The sequence below is a fragment of the Stigmatopora nigra genome, chromosome 9, assembly GCF_051989575.1.
Source record: "Stigmatopora nigra isolate UIUO_SnigA chromosome 9, RoL_Snig_1.1, whole genome shotgun sequence".
NCBI lineage: Eukaryota > Metazoa > Chordata > Actinopteri > Syngnathiformes > Syngnathidae > Stigmatopora > Stigmatopora nigra.
In genome coordinates this window covers 11,402,221-11,426,389 of record NC_135516.1, presented here as the reverse complement: position 1 = coordinate 11,426,389, position 24,169 = coordinate 11,402,221, and the positions used below count along the sequence as shown (strand labels likewise).

The window sequence follows — 24,169 nt, the reverse complement described above, 5'->3', positions numbered from 1 at the left end:
GCTTTGAGGGTCCCCATGGCAGGGCTGTGGCCCACTCTAGTGACTCTACAATGGGTCTTTATGCTGCCAAGTTTCCCTCCTCCCCCCTCGAATCACCATGCTGCCCTAATCAGGGGCACAGGGAGGCACAGGGGGTATCGAAACGCCAACGGATCTTCTTCTTCTTCTCTTGGGTTCGTCTTCCTCCCAGTGATTCATTCCACAAAAGGCAGTCTGAAGAGTTTATGAGTGGAGCCAAATGTCTCAGCGGGGTTCTGTTTTCTTTTTTTCGCCCAAGACTACTTGACACCACAAGAAAAGAACTGGCTTTTAACCGAGAGTGCGTGATTATATGATATTAAGAGACATTAGCACTAATCTTAAGGGTTGGACGTCTTGGCAGTCATCTCGCAAACATTGTTTTGCTTCAGGTGCAAAATTGGCTTTGAGCCTGGTGTTTGCGAAAATCGTATGTTACTGATCATGAAGTTGGCACACCGAGACCGGCTGACAACTGTACTTTGTGCGCTGACACAGTGTCACAAGCTCTAATGAATGGGTGGTCTGGTCAATATGTGGTTGGCACAGTATGGTAGGAGAAGATGACTTGGGCAGCGCCTTAGGGTAGCATAAACAACTCATATTTTCTCAAATCCTCAACTACATCATAGCCAATGAGTAGCGAAAATATGACCTTATTCAAGTAGCAATAACAACCCTGGGATTTTAGACTTTCTTGTATCGAGGAAACGGCCGCTATGTACATTTGTTTCTCCTTCGTCAAAGCCAAAGTGATGGCAGTGCCAAGAGTTGAGGTTACCATGGAATTTGAACTTGTGACTTCAAATGAAGGAGTTGAACTTTGTCATGAGTTTTGGACAAACCGTTCATTCACACTCACAATGGCTTATTAAATACACATTTCCCGTCCAAGTATCTCACCTTTCCACCACCTCATTTCCACTCCAGCATGTGGCATCATCCAGTACGTTCTCTCCTTCACAGAGCATCTCCGGGAGTGCTGCATAAAAGGACTTGTAGCGCTGTAGGTACATCAAGAAGTCCCTGTGAAGAGATAAAATGTGAGATAGAGCCATTGCATCAATACATTATCATATCTATCTAACATGTGAAGATCCATACAGGTCTTTGGTGAACAAAACTGTCTAAGATATGACTTTGGAAAGAACAACATGGAAATATCTTCATTTTAAACTATTTTAGTGGTGCAAAAGGCATATATTCACTATAAAAGACCTTATTTAGTGTGCTTATTCAGCTCATCTCAACCTCAACTAGCATTACTTTCCCTGGATGCTTTCTGTGGGAGAGTTGACGTATATTCAAACCAAGTAGAATATATATTCTATAACTGATATGTCCCTTTAAAGACCTGTTTGTCTAGAGCACCTCCATGAAATTCAAGGCAATCAAAGCTAACAAAAAAAGGACAATGAAGATGAGCGATAAAAAGTTGAAATCCACCTTCAAAGACCAATGGCAGCAATTTATGTGTCTCCACCAAAAGGGTCAATGGAAAGCTGGACATTTTATGGCTGTCATATGACCCCCCCTCCCTCCCTCACCCAAGCAACGCTCCCTGTGCGAGCTAGGGTGCATTTCACAGCAACTGTCCTCAGTGAAGCCTGGTTTTGCCCTCTACTGGTTGCTAAGTGACCTGACAATGGAGGTAAGATAAATGTTCCAAAGTCTACAAAGAGCTAGTTCGTTCCATTTTAACTTTAGACATCAGGTTTACCCAAGAAAGGTTGTATTGAAGCCAAGTTGACTTATTGAATGTTGACATTTTTGCCATTAATCCGAAAAGGCCTATTTCCTTCTAAAGATGTACTTGGATTCTGACACGATGGATCACAGTGGCTTGGTCAAATGAGAATTTACACTGACGTAATGTACACAACATCCTTATTATGGCTCTTTGATCTTAAGTCCTTTTAGGTCTAAACGCCACAGGGTCCCTAGTAAGTCTGGCTTAAATAAAAACAAGAAATATTAGCCCTCAATCACTATTTCACTGCATGACTAGTGTACACTTGTGGCTGACTAGGAGGCGGTCTGAAGGGGGCTCTGCCAGCAGACTTTGTCGTAACTAGCCAGCGATTAATTGGGACTAGTTCACATTAATACTTATGTCAACTAAAGTGATACATATTAGACGAGAAAATCGTTACAATGCTGACGTGCACCATTGGGTAAAATTGAAATGATGAAAAACAGAAAAACAACAATTGAATAAAGCAAATTTGGGACCACGTGTGCTTTGTGACGTGACCGGACGTTTGGTCGCTGGTCTTTTGGTAACGGGACGTTTGGTCGCTGGTCTTTTGGTAACGGGACGTTTGGTCGCCGGTCTTTTGGTCCCTTTTGGTCGCCGGTCAAATGGTGACAGAGTTTACTGTTGAAGCCAGCTCTCAAAATGATATTCATGAGAGAGAGTTTAATATCTAAGTACTGTTTAATATCCAAGTACATTTGACCGGCGACCAAAAGACCAGCGACCAAAAGACCAGCGGCCAAAAGACCAGCGGCCAAAAGACCAGCGACCAAAAGACCAGCGACCAAAAGACCAGCGACCAAACGTCCGAGCACCGCTCTAAGATTATCTTTTAATCATGTATACTATATTTAGAGATACATTATACAGATTTAAGTGCAGATTGTGTGTAGGCTTAAATTCTACCCAGACCCATTAGAAGAAATTGTCACAAATATAAGCACAACAAAAATCCAGGTTGTAAAAACTATTGCTTTTTAGTTGGCAATTGTTTTTTCATTCTCAAAAGAATGAAGTAAGATTTTGATGACAATGGAACAAACAAAATGTAAATGTCAACAGCAAAATTAAAGATGGTTGGAGGTACAATTACTAGGATGCATGCTTACCTAGAGAGTGTTCTCAGACTATGTTTATTATTCTTGGAGGGTTTCAGTGGGAGCGAGCTGGGAATGATGGGAGTTGTAGTCCGGTTGAAATTGATGCAAGCAAGGAGGATGCAGGGGAAATCAAAGTTTTGGGGTGAGAGACAGAAAACAGAAACAATAATAGCACGTCATGACCATGTGGTAAGAAGGAAAAGACACATGCGCATGCAGAAACACAATGAGATTCACAATCCTTTCCATCTACGTTATGACCACAAATTCTGCCATGTCATGTATGATTTATGTTAGTAAAAAGTCTTCAATTCATGAATCCAAATTTCTTTCCGCTGAAACGAAACTTTTTTTTGTCGACTTTCTTTTTCAGCAACGCAGTAAAATCTCTGTTTAGTGGTCAGCTCCCACACAGGGTTGGAAAACTGTGGGAACCCTGGATCATGTTGTAATGAATGAATGAATGATGGTGGCAATGCCAGGCTGGACCTGTCAGTTCAGTTGGCATCGGAGTAGTGATTCATGGTTGGAAACAAGGTCAGACAGGGAACGCCGCAAATGTGTTTGTTGGACTTAGTAGTTCATTGGAGGCCGGCGTGTGTTAAGATTCGGCGGTATGGCTGTCTGGGTAAACAGGAAATAGTTGGTTTGTGATGATTAAGCTTACCTATGCTTGGGTGACATGTTAGTGCCAGTTGCTTTGGGTATGGGAGGACTGCCTAAAAAGCCAGGTGGAGTACATGTGCGATGTAGAAGGGGGATGAAAAAGATGGCTGTGTGGTTTCAAACATTTGTCTGGGGTGGATAAGTTGAGTGTGGTATTTCAGCGAAGAGAAACAAGGGTTTGACTTTAAAAGGGGGATAAATTATGATGATTTATCAGATGATAATGTGAAGTTGGGGTCTTAAAGCTGCATTCGAATTGGAGGCAACTTTGACAATGGATCTGGTTAGTCGCAGTTTTGTCATTTCATAAAAATAATTGTTAAAGGGGCATTTCTAAACATTTGAGGGGGAAACTTGGAAATAAACAATCATAATAGAATACACTTTTGTGATTACAGTGTAAATTATTGTCAGTAATATGTATATTTGAGTGAAAATGAATAAAACTAACAGTTTTACACCACTATTTAAATCTCAGCCTTATAATAACTCATTTCCCACCAATTCCTTTGTCTTACCTTCTCAAATGAGCAAAGCGCCCAAGCCATTGCTCTGGCAAAGGTTTGAATGGAGCGGCATCAGGAAGCCGAGTTGGTGAGACCCCGCCGCTTGGGGTCGTGACCTCAGGTCCGGTAGGCTGCATGCCAGTAGGCGCCCTAGTCGTCAGGCCACACACCTTGTCTACCTGTGGGGAACACAGAGGGGAAAAAAAACATAGACACACTTGTTAGGCTAAGAAAACACATGACAGCAGGGGTGGTGGAGCTATGGCGGGTGACTTCCATAAACCAGCTGACACCTGCTCACTTGAGAGCACACGACTTGACTCTTATGGTGAATTGCAGGAATGACTGATCCGTTTTTATTAAAGGGGTTAAATGCTTCCCAGCGTTGACTCTAAAAAGAGAACCCAAACGCAGTCAAGGAAGGTTGCTGAGGGTGCTGACAGTGAAATGTACAACATTCCACTACCTCATGGAGGTTAACGCTATGTGCAGCTTGGAAATGGGGGCAAGGATCTCAAGTGGGCTATTAAAGTCAGTACTGGAGAAGAAGAGGCATTAGGGTCAACGAGAATTCAGGAGAATTGTTGCTACAAACCAAAATCAATGACAGCTCATTGGCTTAAAAGCCTATGGGTAACATTATTTAGTGCTCTTCAATTAGGGAGAAGGACAGTGTAATGATTTCAGTGGTTGAATGCTGAAAAGAGGTAATACATTTAAGTTTTATGGTTTAGGGAATGCAACAAATGGCTAGTTTTATTTATTGCTATACTACTAATCAACTCAATAACAATACCAATAATGCTGTTGATTGTGTGGAAGCTTTGGTGGGGTAAACATCAAGTGAATTGTTGAAAAAAAATCAAATATCTCACAGAAAAAAGCAGTCATGTTCATTAAAATGTTGAATGAGCCCACACATGATGAGGAAAAAATTGCTATGTGGTTTACTGCCCTCAAAGTGTGGTGTACTTCGAATGACAAACACAGTACACCACACACAAAACCACAAGTCCACAACAATCCCAAGCCTCCTGCCCTGAACCAGATGTCTGTCATAGTACCAAGACTGAAATGGGACATCCAGAATCCTATCAAAAAATAAATAATATAGAAGGACCAAAGTGGTTTAAATGTGGTTTCACATCATGTGAAGTGGTTACATCCGATAATCTCTTGGCTTTGTGTACCCATACAAAGTTGACATGATACTTTACAATCAATCTGAATGTACAAAACATACCTGCATTTACATCTGTTTTTCCCCCAAAAGCACATAGCTCCCCCTATCTAGATAAAACATTATAACAATTCAGAAATGTCACACTCGGCTACTAAAAAATCTACACTAACCCAATTATTCGGCTATTATTAGTAGAGATTGCATCTAGGTTTCCACCTTTCACTCATTGAGTATTCAGAAGTGGGTTAGACAGATACTTCCTCACAGCAATAGAACTGTCATCTATATTGTACATTTACACACTACGTTGTGTTCCTAGTACTTTTTTTTACGTGTCTTTTACTCCTCCTCAGCCTTAAATCCTCTTTTAAAGCAGACGCAGGGCACGGGTAAGGTTGTTTTATTGCATTAACCTTAAGTCCCACCGGACCCATAAAACACTCACATGTGGTGGAATGCCTTGTAGCCACACATGCAAGTCCCTCCACACATGTTCATGCAAACATTCCACACATGCAAACACATACACATAGCATTATGGCAGTGAGAAAAGATAGAGCATGGCAACTGCCATTCAAAGTAGCCTATGGAATCTGCAAGTTAAGCCAAACGCTCTTTGCATGTGTTCCACTACTCGATTGTCTCTAAATAATCGACATGTGCGGAGGGACATCTTTTTTCCACTGGTAGGTATGGCGTCATTTATAGCATGTAGCAAAAAATAGCCCACAAAATACTTATTCTTTGAGTTGGAAAAATAACAAAATTATGATATTGTTCAAAGCAGTGGCAACTGATATTTTGCACACATTTTCCAGATCCAACTTTGATTTTTACAATCTAAAGCAGGGGTGTCAAACACCATTTGGTCTGTGGGCCGAATCCATCTTAATTTGAGATCAAGCGGGCCGGACCAGTAAACTCATTGCAAAATTACATAGAACTAAGAATAAGCCCACTTTTTTCCTTTGTATTAGTCACTAATACTAATAATTAGTGCAAAGAATGAGTAAATTATCAAAATGTGTATTAAAAGAATTTTCCTTTTACATTATGAACAATATATTATGAACAAGAGAATAACATAAGAACATAAATAAATGTCAATTCATTTTGCCTGCACGTACTAAAACACTGCGCCCCGTAGCGGATAATACAAGAACTACAAATTTTAAAGAAAATTCATATTTTTTTACACAATGCAGCCTTCTTCCCCGGGCCGTACCAAACCACCAGACGGGCCAGATCCGGCCCGCGGGCCGTATGTTTGACACCCCTGATCTAAAGCCTTAATATGGATAAAATAAGAAGTTAAAGTGGTCACAGTCTTAGACAAACAGCATTTCAGCATAGCACAATGATAAATAGACTATCATGAATTTGTGTTCCCTTTAGTAGGGGACAGTGTTTATCTCTAACAAGTGTATGTGAGTTTTCGTGTACATTTACGAGACAAAACTCCATTTTTCATAGTCCCTCTCCTAATCCATATCACTTCTCACCTGTCATAGTATGACACTTTGCTATTCTTAGAGACAAAAATGTAAACATCCTGGGAAAATATGACCGTCAACAGGAGGTCATTCCTAGTTCTGTTTGAACTACCGCCTTATTTTTACAGAGAGTGCAAAGAGGTTCTGCGTTTGATGAAGCCAGAGGAGATCAGCCAAAAAAACCCTGGACTAGAAAAAACAAAACACAAACTGTTTATACGCCTTAAGAAAACATGCGAATATAAACAGAATGCGACATCCTTCAGAAACAAACTTCTTGTTCTGGGGTTAACTCAAGAAACACTGTTTTGTTCCCTTAAAATTTCTCTCATGACTACATAATCCGGAGGACCAATTGAGTGACATCTTGAATTACGACCAGGACAAGAACCCGCCTATAAATCAATTATCTCTTGACCTGAAGATGGCGTGAGAAGGAAAATCCTATGCGGGTTGAGCTTGAGCACACATACTAGTGTTGGACCATATGTTTGTACCCTAGCCGGACGTTTGGTCGCAGGATGTTTTGGTCCCCGGTCTTTTGGTCGCCAGTCAAATGGTGACCGGGAGTAAGTACTGTTGAAAACAGCTTTCAACAAGAGTTTAATATCTAAATATCCACTGTTGATTCATGAGAGAGGATAATATCTAAGTACTATTTAATATCCAAGTACTGTTGAAACCAGCTCTTAAAATTATATTCACAAGAGTTTAATATGTTTGTCCTTGTTCTACATTTACAATTTCAGCAATTTTACAAAACATCCCTTGTATTATTGCCTTCTGACATTGACCGATCAAGATTGATGGGTAGGACCATGCCAACAACAGAAACAATCAAGAAAATGCGATGTTCCTACCCCTATGCACATGGAAGATAAATGAAAAGCAGGATGTTTAACATCGACACAGTATACATGAAATATATTTATGATCCTTTTGAATGAACGTGTCAATATCTGTGTCTGTTAAGTGTATCATCTTGAGGCAAGTGGGTGTAAAAAGAGCTCACCAAGAAAATGAGCTATGGCTAACCCAGCCCAGGGCCATCCCTCCTCTGGGGGAGTATTGGTTTACAGATAGCAGTGGTGGTCTTGCCTTCCTAGTTTATTTATCAAGGGATTACCCAGTAAAGCTGAGGGAACTTTCTCACCCCCTTCTCGCCCATTGCATGCAGCGCAATTGGGCGGCCTTGCCTTGCCAGAAACAACTGCCCACTCTTTGTCCAAGAGTGGGCTTTAAAACCCTAATATGCAAACTGAATGCTTTTCATATTCTTTCCATATTGATGAGATATCTCAAGTATTAAATATCAATATGCATTAACATATGAATTACAGTAGTTTCATGCTACTGAAAAGTCTGTTTGTATGATTTATGGTAATGACTTCATTTTCCACATACACAAGAGTTTGGTACCATTATTGTGTTCCCAAATTTTCCATTGCTTTCACACATTTCAAGGTCTTCTAAAATTCATTTCTTAAGTGTGCAGTTTGCAATCCGTGTCAATCAGCCACCACCCCCACAACTTCTCAAAGTTTTTTTTCTGTATTATGTTCGAATGAGGTCATTGCTAATTAAAATGAGACTCAGTCCCTAATATATCACAGGGACAAGTCCTTGAGATCTAAATCACTAGAGGAACACTTTTCTAACTCACTCCACTTGGAAGGTTTATAGCAAAAGCAAAGAGAGTGACCCCACCCATCCTCAAACTGGGGTCTGAGCAGGGTACAAAACATACTGAACTGAAAACTACGGAAAGAAGGGCCAAGCTCGTTGGTATGGCTGCCTGAGTGCAGACTTAATAACAGACAGCCTTGTAACCACATTTATTTCTTGATTGTTCCATGTAACTATGGGCGTTAGTTTGAATTGCAACATTTTCACATCTTTAAGTACATAATTAGGAAAATTCTGGGCACAATACGTGGAAACATATCGCAATTACAGTGGCATTATTCTAACGATGTGGTCAATAGATGGAGTAAGGTCAAATGAGTTCCTTGTGCCTTGAGATCCATTGGAGACTATGAAGAGAGAGCATGTGGAATGAGGAATTTCTTTGTCCATTTGAAGCTACCCAGTGAACCAGCAATTACCAATGAAATGCTAACACAGATGAGGTAGGCATCCATGTAAGTGTCACAGCTGTAGCCACAGCTGCACAATATTGCAATGACTGGGGTAAGTTTAGCAGCTGTAGATTGAAGGCTACCCTAACATCTGGCTAGTGGTCACCTAGCTGCTCCTGTTGTGGTCTAAGATACATAGACGTGTATAGAAATGGCTATTTTGGTTGGGAAAAGGAGAAAATTTGGGCTTTTGTTGACAAAAATCAATGAAAAACCAAGTACTCCAGAAAGGAAGAAAGTGTAATAAACTGAATCGTCTATTTTGATAGTGCATTTATAAACATCCAACAGTAAATGGACAGTTTAATATGTCTTTCCTATGTCTGAACAGACTAATAAACTTCCTATAAGATAAATGTAACTCTGCAGGAATTAGCTGGCAATAAATTCAGCCTGTTCCTTACTTCCCATAGTTGGCTGGGATAATCTAGCACCCCCTGTAAACCTTGTGAGGATATAGGGAAATAAAAAAAAGCTAACAAAACAACAACAAACAAAGAAACTTCACTTCCTAAGGGCTTTTACGGATAACCAAAACATGTTTTTAGCATTTTAAGACACGTATCAAAGAAAAAAAATCAATGTCCTCTGGAACACTGCCTTATGTTCTTCTACTAAAATGCAATTAATTACTTGACATTAAATCATGTGGTTATTTCTTGGTTAGAAAAGACGAGGGACTTCTTTTTTTGTGGTTTTGGAGGCGACTTCATATTGTCAGCATATTATACTGAAGAAGAACGACCAGAAAAAGATGTGTGACTGTCTGAAGGGGGAAGGCTGGGCCCACCATCATTAGCTAATGGAGTGCTGAGTAAGTCAGTCAGTCAGTTTGAGGCTTGGACAGAATGCCAATGATGCATACAGCTTATAAAGATGAGTATGGATTGGCCAGGAGAATATTTTGTATCCACCACCACTGTTTCGACTCAAATATCACATTTACAGGAATTATTTTTGAAGATCAAACAAGGGAACACAGTTAGGTTTGTCCAAACCAAATAAACTCAGTCCAAACTGTACGTTAAACACTGCCAATAAACTGAAAAAGCAAACCTCTCTAAAAGAAATGCATTTTATATGAAGCAGAATGTTTGCAATTTCTTAAAAATGAAACCATGGTGAACTTAAACTGCAGCAATTATTTCCATTATTTAGAGGTTAAGGCTGCCATTATTATTCCCGCATGAACCCTAATGAGAAGCTGGGGTAAAACCAAAAAGAGAGAAGAATAAGTATGGCATATTTTGATTGCAAATATGTAGTCAATTTCATTAATCTAGGCCATTCATGCCAAGATGATTATTAGCAATTGAAGAATGTCTTCGAGATAAAAAAGCAGACATCCCAAGTGACAAAAAACGTCCTTTCAGGAAGATGTTTATAGACCTTATGAAATATAGAAGAAAAACTGCAATTACTCTTCCATTGTTGCTCTTTTTCATAACCATGTTTCATTCCGTCCATGCATTTAATGCTACTTCACAGGAATGATGCCAAATGTTTCCAGCGATGACTGATTTTGTAGTGGAAAATCGACCACCCCAAACTAAGACAAGTAGAGCCAAGTAAAGCTCTGTCAAGAAGAGCATGTACTGTGCATAATGGAAATGGGATCTCGAAGAAAAAAATATAGCCTCAAGACCAGGAGAGCTTTGAACAGAGGACCACCAAGTACTGGAGCCTCAATTTAACAAAAAAAATTCCATAGTACAGTAGGGACATCTCCAGGATGCTCTTTCAGTTCCTCCTTATTGTGTAAACTCAACTTAATCCAGCCAAATGCTCCACTAATATCCATAACCACTTCCTTCGCAACACATATCCATCAAGAGTGAATCTCAATATGAGCAGGAATGTGTTACAACAGGGGTCGGGAATTCTTTTTGACAAAGAGAGCCATAAACAATTCATATTTTCAAACATTATTCCTTGAGAGCCATACTCAGAATTTAAAAGTACAAAATACATGAAAATGTGAGCATTTATTATTCATTTCACCACTTTGAAAGTAAAAAAAAAAGTCTGAATTCTTTTGAAAACATGATTTCACTGTTGCTAATCAATGACTATCAATGATAAGATGCATGCAGAAGAGTCTAATGAAGAAAAAATATGATTTAAAAAGGTGGAGAGCCATATACACCCATCAAAAGAGCCACATATGGCTCCCGAGACATAGTTTCCCTACCCCTGTGTTACAATACACTGTATGGTTCTGCCATCTTGCCTTTCAGTCTTCGATACTAGTGTCAAAACTTATCTAGGCTCTTAAAATATTTCCTAAAAATCTGATACTTGGACATAGAGTACACACATGAGCTTACAGTAACACATTGAGGTTCCAAGTTTTATATTATCCACAATATAGCGTCAAGTCTGTCTTGTGAGCGGAACTTTATGTGTGAGAGAGCGACCGCAAAAATTGTTTTAGGGGATTATATGCCAGGCCAAAACCACCAAGTGGCAATATTTCATTTTCCTCATACAATATTCTTACTTTGTGAAAATGTAAATAAATATATATGTATTCTTTGTGGGCTACTTGATATGTAAAACATATACATTACAAAGATAAATAGTGGGTCAAACCTGGTATTTGCACTTTATTTACTTTGCATTAAGATGGCAATGATAATGTGCATAGTATATTATGAAATTGGTCATAAAGTGTGTTTTTGCTTGGATGGGGAGTGGACCAAGGTGTCGAGGTGAAGGTGGATACACTGACACAGTAGTTGGGCATTAGAGACTTAAGCGTTTTCATTTACAGCTCCCTGAGGTATAATTAAAAATACTCATATTTAAGAAGACCAATGGTTACCTACAACACAGGGTACTACAGTTTCAATATATTCCTCTGTGAATATGCTTTTTGGGGGTATATTAAGAGAAGAAATAGTATTATTTGAATCCAACTGTTTCCTTGGATTTGCAGTATTTTCTGTGGGAAATTTAAAGTGTGTTTTTTAACAAATGGGTAGTACTCTTTGATATATTGAACTTATTCTTAAAAGGGTCTTATTTATAGGTAAAAAAAATGTAATGATTGAACATTACAATTACAGAGACACAATATTTCTCAGATATTCTAATAAAAAGGATCTTTGTCTATGAGCATTGACATGAGATTTGAATTTAATCCTCATATCTGCTTATTGTAGTGGTCCAACATATAGGAATGCAAATAAGGCGTCTCATTTATAGGAATAACTGTTAATATACTATACAGCACTTCAGCAAAGAGGAGGGGTTGATACAAGAGGGAAGAAAATGGGAGCCACCAGTGTCCGATTGGGAACACATTCTTTTCTGGCATCAATTCCCAAGGCCGTTTTCCAGATGACTGGGTCTAATTTATATGGCCTGATTCAAACTGGTCTATTGCAGCAGCTCATTTGTGCTTGGAAACCCACTTGGACTCTGACTCATACATTCATTAAGGCAAGAAAATGTTATAGTATCTATGAGAGTGGTATGTTACCATTATATGCATTTAAAATTCCCCTGTTGGCATATCCATTAAGCATCATATTGTTTTTCTTACTTTAGGGGGCATATTCCATATGTACTACATGGTATAAAGTATACAATTTTTCTCTGGAATCATGGTAAATATGCAAGTATGAGTTAAAATACACTAATAATAATAATTAAATGAACTAATGGAGCATAATTACCCAAAACCTTGATGTGAACTAAACTGTATACGAATGCGGACGGATCAGTGACAGATTTAAGTCTTTAATCTGTAGATCTAACCGTGTGTTATTTTAATCTATGGTTTGAATGTCACACAGTATTTAGTGAACTGCAAAACTGAACATAACACTTATAATGAGGCCTGATGTACGCATTACACAATAATGCTAGCCAAAGTATGTGAATTTAAGGAAAATTCTTAAGGAATAGCCCATTTTTTTACTCAGAAGAAAACCTTGGCAGCCTTTGTGAAACATTTTAGACCATAATAACTCCAATATTAAAGTTATGACAAGCATCTGCCAAACAAATTTCACTCATTACAATCCTAATAAGGATAAAAGTAATTCCGGTCCTCTAAACTAACTCCAATTTTCGCCTTTTTTCGTCAAATTGCAAGTTTGGAAAATCTCCCCGTTCTAACCTCAACGCTGTCTGGGCTTTTTGGAGCTGCCTTGGCTTTTTCTTTTCAGTATAAACACAATTTTTCTGTGAAGAATTTGAACACTGTGCAGCATTAATGCAATGTGTGCTACTCTTTGTTGCATTGATGGAAAGAAAAAAAATCTCATAACCCACAAAGTAGCCTTCAAATCCCTTTCCAATCAATACATAAACCTTTGCCAATGTATATCCGTAAAACAAAGAAGTTGCAGATCAACGTGCCTGTGGTGTGTACTTACTGTGGCTGTGATGAGTGGACCGTGCAGTTGTGCATACAGCAAAGCCTCATTCACGTGGCCACGCACTCCAAGAAGTGCGAGTTCCAGGCTATGGTGGCCAACCATGGCGTGGGTTAACTGCTCCAACAGGTTAGTGTATCTCCTCCAAGGTTGATCCAGCTCAGATATACTTGCCAAGCAGCCACGCATGACATTGAGACAATAACCCACGCAGGGTTTGATGAGAGTCAGACCCCTACAATGGGAGCAGTATACCATCTTAACCAGGCCTTTAACGCAGTCTTTCGTCAAAGTAAGGTGTTCTGTGGCATTCAAGACCTCTAGACCTTCCTCGAAGAACAGACCCATTTGTCGTCCTACGCTCATTGCTTCAGAAAGCTCTTGGGCCACGACAACTGGATGTGGCCCAAAGGGGTTAACGTCTTGTCTGATCATACGTAGGCAATCTGTCATTTCTTTGTCCACTGCCGTGTTTGCGACAAAGCCTGGATTGATAAGTCGTGTGTAGACGAGTGGGAAGAGGTCGTTAAAAAAATGTTGGACTGTGGCTTCTACTGAAATGTTGGCTCCACGGAGGTAAAGTGACAGTGAGGCAAAAAGTTGGTTAACATGTGGTAGAGCTTGATGAGAAAGTGGAGTGTAGGTTCCTTCTAGGAGAGAACTCAAGTGTCCTTGAGAGAAGGATAACAGGTACTGGAACATGTCTATAAAAAAAAGAGCAAAAGAGAAATGGAAGGCATTTAGAACAATTGTCCAAATATGTATTCCGATTTAAGGCCCCTAAAGAGCTAAACCCGGCTTGTATTGGTATTTAGCATTGCAAAATCAGCCAACTTTCCTTAGGATATCATTTTGTATTATGTCATCAAGCCAGTATGTAATGACTTATTCAGAGAGCCAAATAGTTCACAGAAGGGAGAAAACAGACTCAAGAATACAATTGTTTCATCCAAGGCTTGTCCAAAATTTACAAACAATCGAACAATATCTTAATACTTTTCCTTACTCTTCCAAGCAGTTGCATACCAGTACATGGGCCTGTTATACGTTTCTTAAGGCACATTTCAACATTTACACATGCATCGATGTTTCTAAAATGAACAGGAAACTTGATTCCTTCATTAAAATATATCTCAATTACTACAATAAAAAAAATACAGAAAACATGACAAATGCCATTGGGTCTACAGTAACCACACAAACATCCATGCTTACATAGATTGACTACATGTCTAAAAGTGTTTGTGTACGCAAGCTGTGGATGCTACACGCTACTTTTATGGGACGTGATGTCAACTTAGAAGCATGCTAGGATATAAAGGAATGGTGGAAACTATGGTATACCCTATGTAACTACTCGTGTGTTTACAAACATTTGCACAAATTGCTATTCCAATTGGTTTCTTCTTGTGGATCATAGCAAATGAATGAGTTGTGATGTTGTATAATTATTTCTAACTCTGCCTATGTGTGTGTGTGTGTGTGTGTGTGTGTCTCAAAGTGCAGACAGAGAGATAACAATGTTCAATCTCAACAGCTGCACTAATATGTCTGACACATGGGGACTCCCGGCTGGGCAGGAAAGGGCACGTGTGTGTAACACTACAAAATATACAACCATCATTATCAACAGTCACAACTTTTACACTCACCAATGATTTCCAGTGGATATTATTGTGAATTTCTAAAATAAATGACATTGAAAGTTGGATTTTTCTATGATAAGGCCACTTGTTCTGCATAATGATTTTGAATGGTGGTTTTAGTACACTGCCTTGTTGCGCATTCTAAGTACAAATGATTAAATTTTTTTAAATTGGGTAAACATCATGCCATATTATTTGACCTCTTTATGTTTCAGTAGACGGCAGATGCATGTCATTACAATGACAAACATTAGCGACAGCTGCCCAAGACTAACCATTGCAGTGTGAATGCTTATCGGTTTAGATCTCATATGAGAGCAGTATAGAGTATGCCAAAATTATGGGTTACATCTGTCGTATAGAACATAACATTGCCCCAGTTTTTCCTCCCTTATTAGATAGTAATTCCAATTCAAACAACCCTATGCTGTTCAACTTTTTGCACAGATAAACAAAATGAAATGTCTTGAACGATTTGATTTTCCATAATTCTATAGACTGCCTTTTTCTGAGCCCCATTGAAATTAAACTACGAAACCTAACGTGCGAATGGAACAATGAAAGTCTAAGTTTGGATGTTGTTCATGGTGGGCATGCCTCCCGCCTTCCTTTGTCTACAACTCAGTAGTTAACAATTTATCCTGATGCTGTCAAGGTGTCACTTTATTTCTACTTCAACATTATTGAGGAATACTATTGTTATTGGGTTACTGCTTGTCTGTAGGGTCAGATAATATAAGTATAGATAATATTACCATAGTCACTCAAGACAAAACATCAGAGGAATAATTACAGGTAGTTGGTAAAGTTGTGGTTTCAGTTCAGTTTGGGGTCTTTCTGTTTCTCATCGTAGCTGTGAGGTCTGCCTGCTTGTTGTCAAGCCAAGTTGGAAGGCTCCACAGCCACATGACAGCCATACCACAAGATATACCAAGAGACTCCAGTTACACACAACTACTATATGAGTGTATGTGTGTGTATGTTAGCCTCATAGACAAAACGGGGTATGACTATTTGAAAAATTACCACTTGAACACTGCGGTCGGATATTAAAAAAAACACAAACGCCTGAACTGAAACAATACTGTTAAATATGCAGATGCCATCTTAGTTTACAACATCTTCCATCATATAGCTCCTCCCTCACTGCAAGATTTTATACTAAAAAAATCCAAAACATCAACAATGGCTGGCTCTAGAAGTGACTGTGTAGCAAGTGCTTCATACCTGGAAGTCAATAGCAATTACCGTAATTTCACGACTATAAGGCGCACTTAAAAGTCTTAAATTTTCCCCAAAATAGACTGTGCAACTTATAATACAGTGCGCCTTATAATAGTGCGCCGTATAATACAGTGCGCCTTATATATGGAAAAAATGTCATTCATTGAGGGTGCGCCTTATAGTCATGAAAATACGGTACTCAAAATTATTGAAAACTATCATTCATTAGGAGGTGGGGGGATGATCACAGTGAGGATCAGCAGTGAGGGAAAAAAACAATACTACAAAAAGTGAAAAAAAATCTGAATAAAAGAGCAGTAGAAGACACATTTTGAAAAGACATCTGCTTTCATTTGGCCCCTGGGGGTCGGCACACTTTAGCATTTTTCCGCTTCCGTTTCTACCTACGTGTACATTATACGGTCCTGACAAAAGTTCACCTTTCCGAATACAATCCGGGTGGAAAGGAAACTCCGGCCGGATCTCTTGACAAATCATTTTCAGCTTTTCTCTGTTCTTTATCGAACGCGCTCTCCCACGCTCATACTGACTCAGTGCCTCAACTGTGATAAATCAAAACAATTGCTGTGGGCTTCTCTGTGCTTTACAGTACTGAGAAACAGAGTTAGAACAAAACACAAGAAACTAAAAAAGGCACTTTGAAGGCCTCATTCTCAACCACAGGATCTGAATCCAGCTTTTACCTCACACGCAGTTGCGGGTGAACATCATTACTGTCACATTCTCCCATTAAGAAGCCATTGAAGTTTAGCATGAAGTGGTTACTTCAAATTTGTTAAGAACAGCCAAGTAATACCAGCTTCAAAACTTAAAAACTTTCCAGGATAACTACAGGAAACATGTCTTTTTTTCCTTGGTTGACCCAAATGAGGTTTTGGAAAGCTTTCACCAGGCAACTTGGTGACAACATTGAGTTTCAATCATAGGAAGTAACTTCTCCTTGACATGGTGCTGCTAAACTGCCATTATGTGGTGGCTGTTTCCATAATATGAATGAAATATAAATATAAATTTTTTTTTTTAAAAATGGCAGATGTCTAATTCAAGCCAGAAGTATATTGTTACCATACTTTGCAACACATTGGTTTCTGACTTCTGAGGCATTTCGGTATTGTGAAAGATGAGTGTAAGCATGTGTGAGTTGAAGTCCGCAGTATTGTTACAGGGCGACGGAGCCACGGCATCAGTGGTGTGGTTTGCCAAAACCTAGCGCAGACATGCGGCACCAGACAGCCTGCACTGACATAAGGTTCGCACAGCCTGATTATACTGTGTAAAGAATAGAATTCCCTAAAGAGAATGGACTATTTCACTGTATCCAGCATCTGAATTCATTTCTACAAAAGGAATTCTGTCAGTCAAGTGTCCTTCTCGGCTTTTAGAAGCGAGCTGGGTTACAAAAACGTGACTAACCTTCACAGAGAGTTTAGATATTAATGATAACTTAACAGTTAGGAAACCCTGCATGGAGGTTTTGTGATTTCTGGATGAAAAAGACTTTTAAATTGAAAATTTTACACTAATTAAAGCCTTTGATTGTATTTATTGTTATGTATTTTAAGTCATTGGTCTGCATAGAGCGTGCAAGGCAGTTTTTTTTATTTCAGTGTCTGTTTTAAATTAAAGTGTTTCCATAGATAGAACTGTCATTGTATGTTAGCGAGGCTTTTATTCAAAAACTTGGCAACTAAAAATTTGAACTCTCGGAGACACTGCAACATTATGTAGGGGCATTCAATTTTTTTCCGATCTGGATTTCTTTAAAAAGGCTAAGAAAAATAAACGTTATACTCAATAAAAAAATTTAAAAAAGTATAAAAATCGCTTTTTTATTACATTGACCAGTAATGTAAATATTTGAAAACTATATACACGTATATAAGGGAATACTCAACCTTTTGATCACAAATGACAAGCATATGGCATCTACCCATTTGATAGTTTGTGGTTAGCATCTAGCTATCTGAAAGCTATGTTAATATTCCAATTTTTCCCTCAAAATATACAATAATGCACAACACCAGTCACACAAAGTTAAAACAAACGAGGTTTGATCAGGGAATATATCTATATATATATTTTAAATCGGAAAAACAATACGAAAACAAATCAAAGAACCCATTAACTCTCGATACTTTGATAGTTTACTGTGTTTGGATATTTGTCAGTCATAAAATGAAATTATATATATTTTGGTTAATCAATTTTAATGAATAATCTTACAAAAACTCTACAAAACCTTTGCTCCCCTATAAATGCACACCAGCTCATTTCCCAAAGTGTGTGGGTCAGCAAAACCTCTTTAGCACTTGGATGCATTTTTACTGTTATTGGATTGTATCACACTGTGAATCCCAACAGACAGAAAAGCTTCCCAACATAAATTTCCCCCTCACCAGTTTCAAAGGCAGGTATAAAAAGGATGAAACTAACTTGGCACAAATATCCCCTCCAGAGGAAAATGCCTGGTTAATTCATTTAGATATCTGAAAATCAAACCTTTCCTTTATTTTTTCCCCTGAACATTTTGGTCAAACTCCAAGATGTAGTAATGCATTTAATAGTCTACTAGGAGGTAGATTTTAATGTGCATTGGCATGATAAATGCCAACCAAAGTCATTTTATTCTGCGACACTGATATCGACTACGTTTTTTTACAGTTCCCCAAATAACTCAAGGCACCCCTTCATTGTGAGCACAAGTTTTTAACACATGCTCTGTCTTTTTAAATAAAATCTAAACCTGTGATGTTAGGATGTATTGGATTACACGTTTGTGTTGAAGTGATAATGAGGTAAGAGATACTGATCTAATGCTGAAGACCTGTGCGCCATTACCGTCTTGGCAATGATCCTAGATTGGTCATGGCCTTGCAACTTCTCAGGAAAAAGCATCTTAATTGTGTCTTCGACTTTAGTTTCAGACAGGTCAACACAGACAGATGCGGCATAGTGACACGTGTGTGGATTACATAGGCCTGTTTTAATTAGGAAAGATACTGTGTAGAGAAGCATCTCTCACCCAATGCCACCAGGCTTGGGTTTCAACTGAGAGCTGCGATGTCATCCAATCTCTGTCGGCCTCTAACCTTGCAGCAAACTGTTTAATGGTAATAAACTATTAATAAGACAAAGAATCAATCAGTTGAATCATCATCTTACGCAGCCAAACAACACGTCTAGAATCTAAAGCGGGATCATGACTCATTCATCTGACGTCAGATGGAGATATTTGCCGTCCCTTTAAGAGGTGCGGTCAGTCCAACCAATGCATAAAACTGGAAAATACCAATCACAAATGTTTTTCTAGTTAACCCATGCTTGGTATTTGTATCAGCTGTGATGTTCTATCAAATTGGGGAGTGAAAGATGGTGAAAGATGACCCAAGGAAAAGGTTGTGAGAATCTCCTATCTCCCCCATCAGCATGATAGTAATTTAATAGGCAGCACAGTGATATCAAAACCTCTAAAGGTAAACAATTCCACAGATGCCAGGGCATATTCAGGGTACACTACTGTAATGTGATGGGGAAGGAGGGGTGGAGGTGCAGATTTGAGGGAGGATCATTGCTATCCGCTCTGGCCGCAAAGCGGAAACATGATCGAAGGCCGGGGGACGAACAAACGAGAGAAGGACGTGGGCAAAAGAGACAGTGAGGCTGAGGAGAAAGCCATTGGTGGTGTGGGGGTGTTTGGAGGCATGTTCAAATTCCTAATACCACCAAGGGGTTATATTCTGAAGGCCAGCATGGGGGCAGACTGTTGACAGACTGACAGACAGCAGCTCTGGTCCGAAGCATTACAAAAGGCCAGGGGTCTACAGTAACCCCTTCATTTCTCTGTACTTTTACTGGGGAATAAATCACAGTGGAATTTTTGATATAGTGTTAAAAGGACCAGCATGTGTCATCACAATCCATAATTAGAATATATATATGGAATCACAACGTAAAGGAAAATGTCATAAAACTCATTTCCGGCTGGTAAATCACTTAAAAACGTACACTGAACACTTCTTACTGACATATTTTTGGGCTAAAGTGAAAAGGCAGTATTCATAGTTAAAGTACCCTAATCCTTTTGTTTTTGGCATTCAAAATGGTAAAAAAATGGACTAACATTGTCCATGTATAAGCCTTCATATGTACTTTGTTGGTGATTAGAGTTCCATAAATATGTTACACTGATTTTTCGCTGAATGTATTCAATGTACCGTATTTTCACGACTATAAGGCGCACCGGATTATAAGGCGCACCTTCAATGAATGACATATTTTAAAACTTTTTCCATGCATAAGGCACACCGGATTATAAAGCGCACTGGGTCTATTTTGGAGAAAATTTGAGACTTTTAAGTGTGCCTTATAGTCGTGAAAATACGGTAATTGCTATTGACTTCCAGGTAAGAAGCACTCACTACAGTCACGTCTAGAGCCAGCCATTGTTGATGTTTTGGATTTTTTTTGTATAAAATCTTGCAGTGGGGGAGGAGCTTTATGATGGAAGATGTTGTAAACTAAGATGGCATCTGCATATTTAACAGTATTGTTTCAGTTCAGGCGTTTGTGTTTTTTTAATATCCGACGGGGGTGGTTTTTCGTTTTTGGTTTTCTGTTTTTTTCCATATATAAGGCGCACTGGATTATAAGGCGCACTGTCTATTTTGGAGAACATTTAAGACTTTTAAGTGCGCCTTATAGTCGTGAAAATACGGTAGATTGAATACAAGTGCTTCAGGCATGATATCAGTTCAGTTTTGTAGTGACAGGCTGTAAAAAAAGATAAAACATCTATCTAAGACTGAGATTTATCACATTAAATTCCATGCAAAATCAAAACGGCTGCCAGGGCTTTATCATTCTACCAAGTGAGTCATTGCAACAAGAATCCCACTGAGGAGAAAACGATTGATGAAAGTGTTGTGAAAAACAGTGGGTTGTTAAGGTGAAATTTGCCTCTAGATACATAGCCAATACAGAAATATTCTTATTGGCAAACGATTAACTCAAACCAGACGTTGAAATCCATAAGTGTCAAAGACTCAGATGATGATGATGATGAAAGGGAATAAATTGAAAAATGTTAACATTTTCAAAAAGGCGTGGGCTGCTGTTTTCATTTCCTCAATTTAAACAAAAATGGGTCATGTGAAAAGGCTAAAATGGAGATTATCCGACCAACAAAAATGAATAGAAAAAAAATGTTAAATAGCTTCTATTGAATACAAATATACATGAATCACTAAGCGAACTTTACAGCAGTAGAACTGTGTTGCATCACACAAATTAGTTCAAGCCCAAGAGACTAATCTAAATGTTGTTTTACTCCCACCTAACATTTCTCTTAAGAATTGTACTTCCTCTTCCTTGGAACTCATTGGAAGAATGACTAGAGGAATGAGCAAATAAAGGCCACTGTGGGGAAATCCTTAATGGCGTGCAAGGAGCCACAGAGGCGAGGACTAAAGACAGGGTGGGAGTAGAAGAGTGTCCCCTATGGCCTGTAAAATGTAGTGGATGTGAATGCTAGTTGAATGGGTGGGTAAGAGACCAAGTCAGCCAGGAAGAGAGCCATGGATGGCCAATAGCCAATTTTTAGATTGAAAAGACAATACAAGTTGTTCCACAGATACAAACTCTTCGTTCCCTTTCCACTTGCCAGGACTGAAGGAATTATTCTACCGAGTTCTCAATTTTTTCAATGTTTTTCGTCAGTTCTCGCAACATTTTGGCTTTGTACGCATGAGTAAATTTGCCATTGGAGTTTTGTAACCAGAAGGGAATGATTATGGAGTAATACATGCAAAACTACTGCATATTTTAGAGCAGGGGTAGGGAACTTATGGCTCGGGAGCCACATTTGGCTCTTTTGATGAGGGAATCTGGGTCTTTGCTAACTTGTGAGCTAAAATATGGAAATGGCTGATGACAGAACTGAGATATTACATCTAGAACTGATTTAATATTCTTTTTTTTCGCAGTAGAACCTTCTGGAATAATGATAATTGTTATATTGTTCTAGCTTTGTTCATATCAAGAGTCTGTGTTGTAGTGTGAATTTGCAGATTTCCTGCAGAGGAAAGATAATGTTAGCTGAAAATAAGGTACTTTTCCTTCCAGTTTGAACTGACATTGGGAATGTTGCCATATTCTTTTCATCAATCTAGTCTGAAAGTTGAAATATATGCTAACAGAGGAGTTGAATTATGATAGAAATGATGCAAGGAAGAAAATGGATGAGGATTTATGCATTTATGGCTTCATTGTGTTGTGTGCATGCTTGGCAGCCAATATGTGGGTCCCTTGCAGTGTGCAAGCCGAGGAAGCGAGTTGTTACCGTGACACCCGCTCTTGTTAAAGAAGCCAGTACAGAAAGAGCCGTCAACACTCAGAGTAACACACAGATGGACAAAAGTAAGAATTCTTCATTGCCAATATCCTTTTGAAACAGCATTACAGATATGCTGACAAAAAAATGCGAAGATAATAATTCATTTTCAGAATATGGAGAGGGACAGGCGATCTGTATTGGACTCTTATATAAAAGCCACAAGTGAACTTTACTATTACGACCCTAATGTGCAAAGTTTCTCATGCGTAAAGAGCTTTGTTACTCTACCCTGCATCTTTTGGGGGGGGGAGTGTTGCAAGTCTATATATTAGGTGAGCGAGACTGATGAAATTGGGCGGTAATTATCAACAGTTGTGGTTTGACTTTATGACTCCACAAGTCTTTTAAGCTTTGCCCCCACTACTTGGCCTTATCCTTCCCCCACCCGAGTAGGCCGGAACTTCGCAAACTCATCTTTTCTACTCAAGGGATTCACCGAGGCGTAGCTACAACACAAAAACAGTATTGGGACACTATCACATTCACCCTATAACACGCAATGTATTCGTTCCACTATTAGGTCCATAAACAGTTTTTTTCTCCCCGCCCTATGTGATTAAATAAGACGTGTAGGGATGGATTCCGGATATCCTCCCCCTAATTTGAGTATGAGCTCATGGTACAGCGCCATGTCCTCCTGTGTCCAAACATCGGTCTCTAGAGTAATACATCTGCCGGTCAAAACATCTGTGTCGAAAAAAAATACATGCAGACATTGAGTGAGAAAGTAAGAGGGTGGGAATTGATGACGGGACTAAAGGGACTAAAGAAATGAAAGACAACTTCCAGACAAATCAGAAGTGTTTAACGACAGTGTGTATATATATTGAAACCAGCAACCCACTAATTCCCCTATGCTGTATTTCATAGCAATCAATTACTGTCCTACAAGGTCTAAAAAGAGTGTATATGTAAGTACGCAATCATGTTCTTGAGTTTGACTGCAAACATTTCGTGTGACTAACCCTTTGTTTTTCTCCACTCTAGCCAGCAACGTCTTAGCCTGGAGAGTTTCTAGCTGATGAGACAAGCATCAGCTAATTACTCTATGTCGCCTGAGTGAGAAAATGCCACGTCCTAGCCGTCGTGTCTCTAACACACACACTTTTTCTTGCTCTTTTTCACACTTTGTCGTGTTTCCTTTTGTGAGCTCCAATAAAGGGGCACCTATAGTTTTAGATGTGACACCCTTGTATTGATAGTAGACAACTATCTAGGCCAGGAGAATCCATTTCTTTAAAAAGCACGTGTCAACTTTTGTGAGGACAACTTGAGCCGGGAAGCAGTCAGTCTGTCTGTCTGTCTAGTGATGGTGGTAAATACTATGTATGCCTGCTCACATATAGCATAGCGTAAGGTATTTGGCTGCTATCAAATACTGTATCCCACCACCTTCTTCGCTTACCGCCACCCATTCATAAAACGTTAGAAGAAAATAAAGTGGTGCCACCTTAAGTTCCAGAAGTGACTTCAAAACTTGAATTTTTCACAAGTAGAGACACATTTGACATGTAATGGCATTAATTTGTTCCAGTACTACCAATGAAATCCTTTAAAAAATAAGATAAAGTTAATGAATTTTCCCTGAAATATGCGAGAAAGACACAAAAAGGGATAACAGTTAATAAAACAATTATTTATG

At 39.0% G+C, this 24,169-nt stretch overlaps 1 protein-coding gene across 4 annotated transcripts in view; it reads right to left on the bottom strand.

The window, feature by feature from the left end:
- The window catches only part of LOC144202051 (glypican-5-like), a 72,103-nt gene that overhangs the window by 36,471 nt on the left and 11,463 nt on the right, over positions 1-24,169 (bottom strand). For 3 of the 4 annotated variants that reach the window (XM_077724982.1, XM_077724983.1, XM_077724980.1), the window contains 4 exons: positions 13,246-13,949; positions 4,059-4,225; positions 2,884-2,940; positions 922-1,044 (listed from right to left, as the gene is read on the bottom strand). In XM_077724982.1, the coding sequence (XP_077581108.1) occupies positions 922-1,044; positions 2,884-2,940; positions 4,059-4,225; positions 13,246-13,949 (1,051 nt within the window). The remainder of the gene's footprint in view (positions 1-921; positions 1,045-2,883; positions 2,941-4,058; positions 4,226-13,245; positions 13,950-24,169) is intronic. The other variant, XM_077724981.1, reaches the window with a different exon arrangement.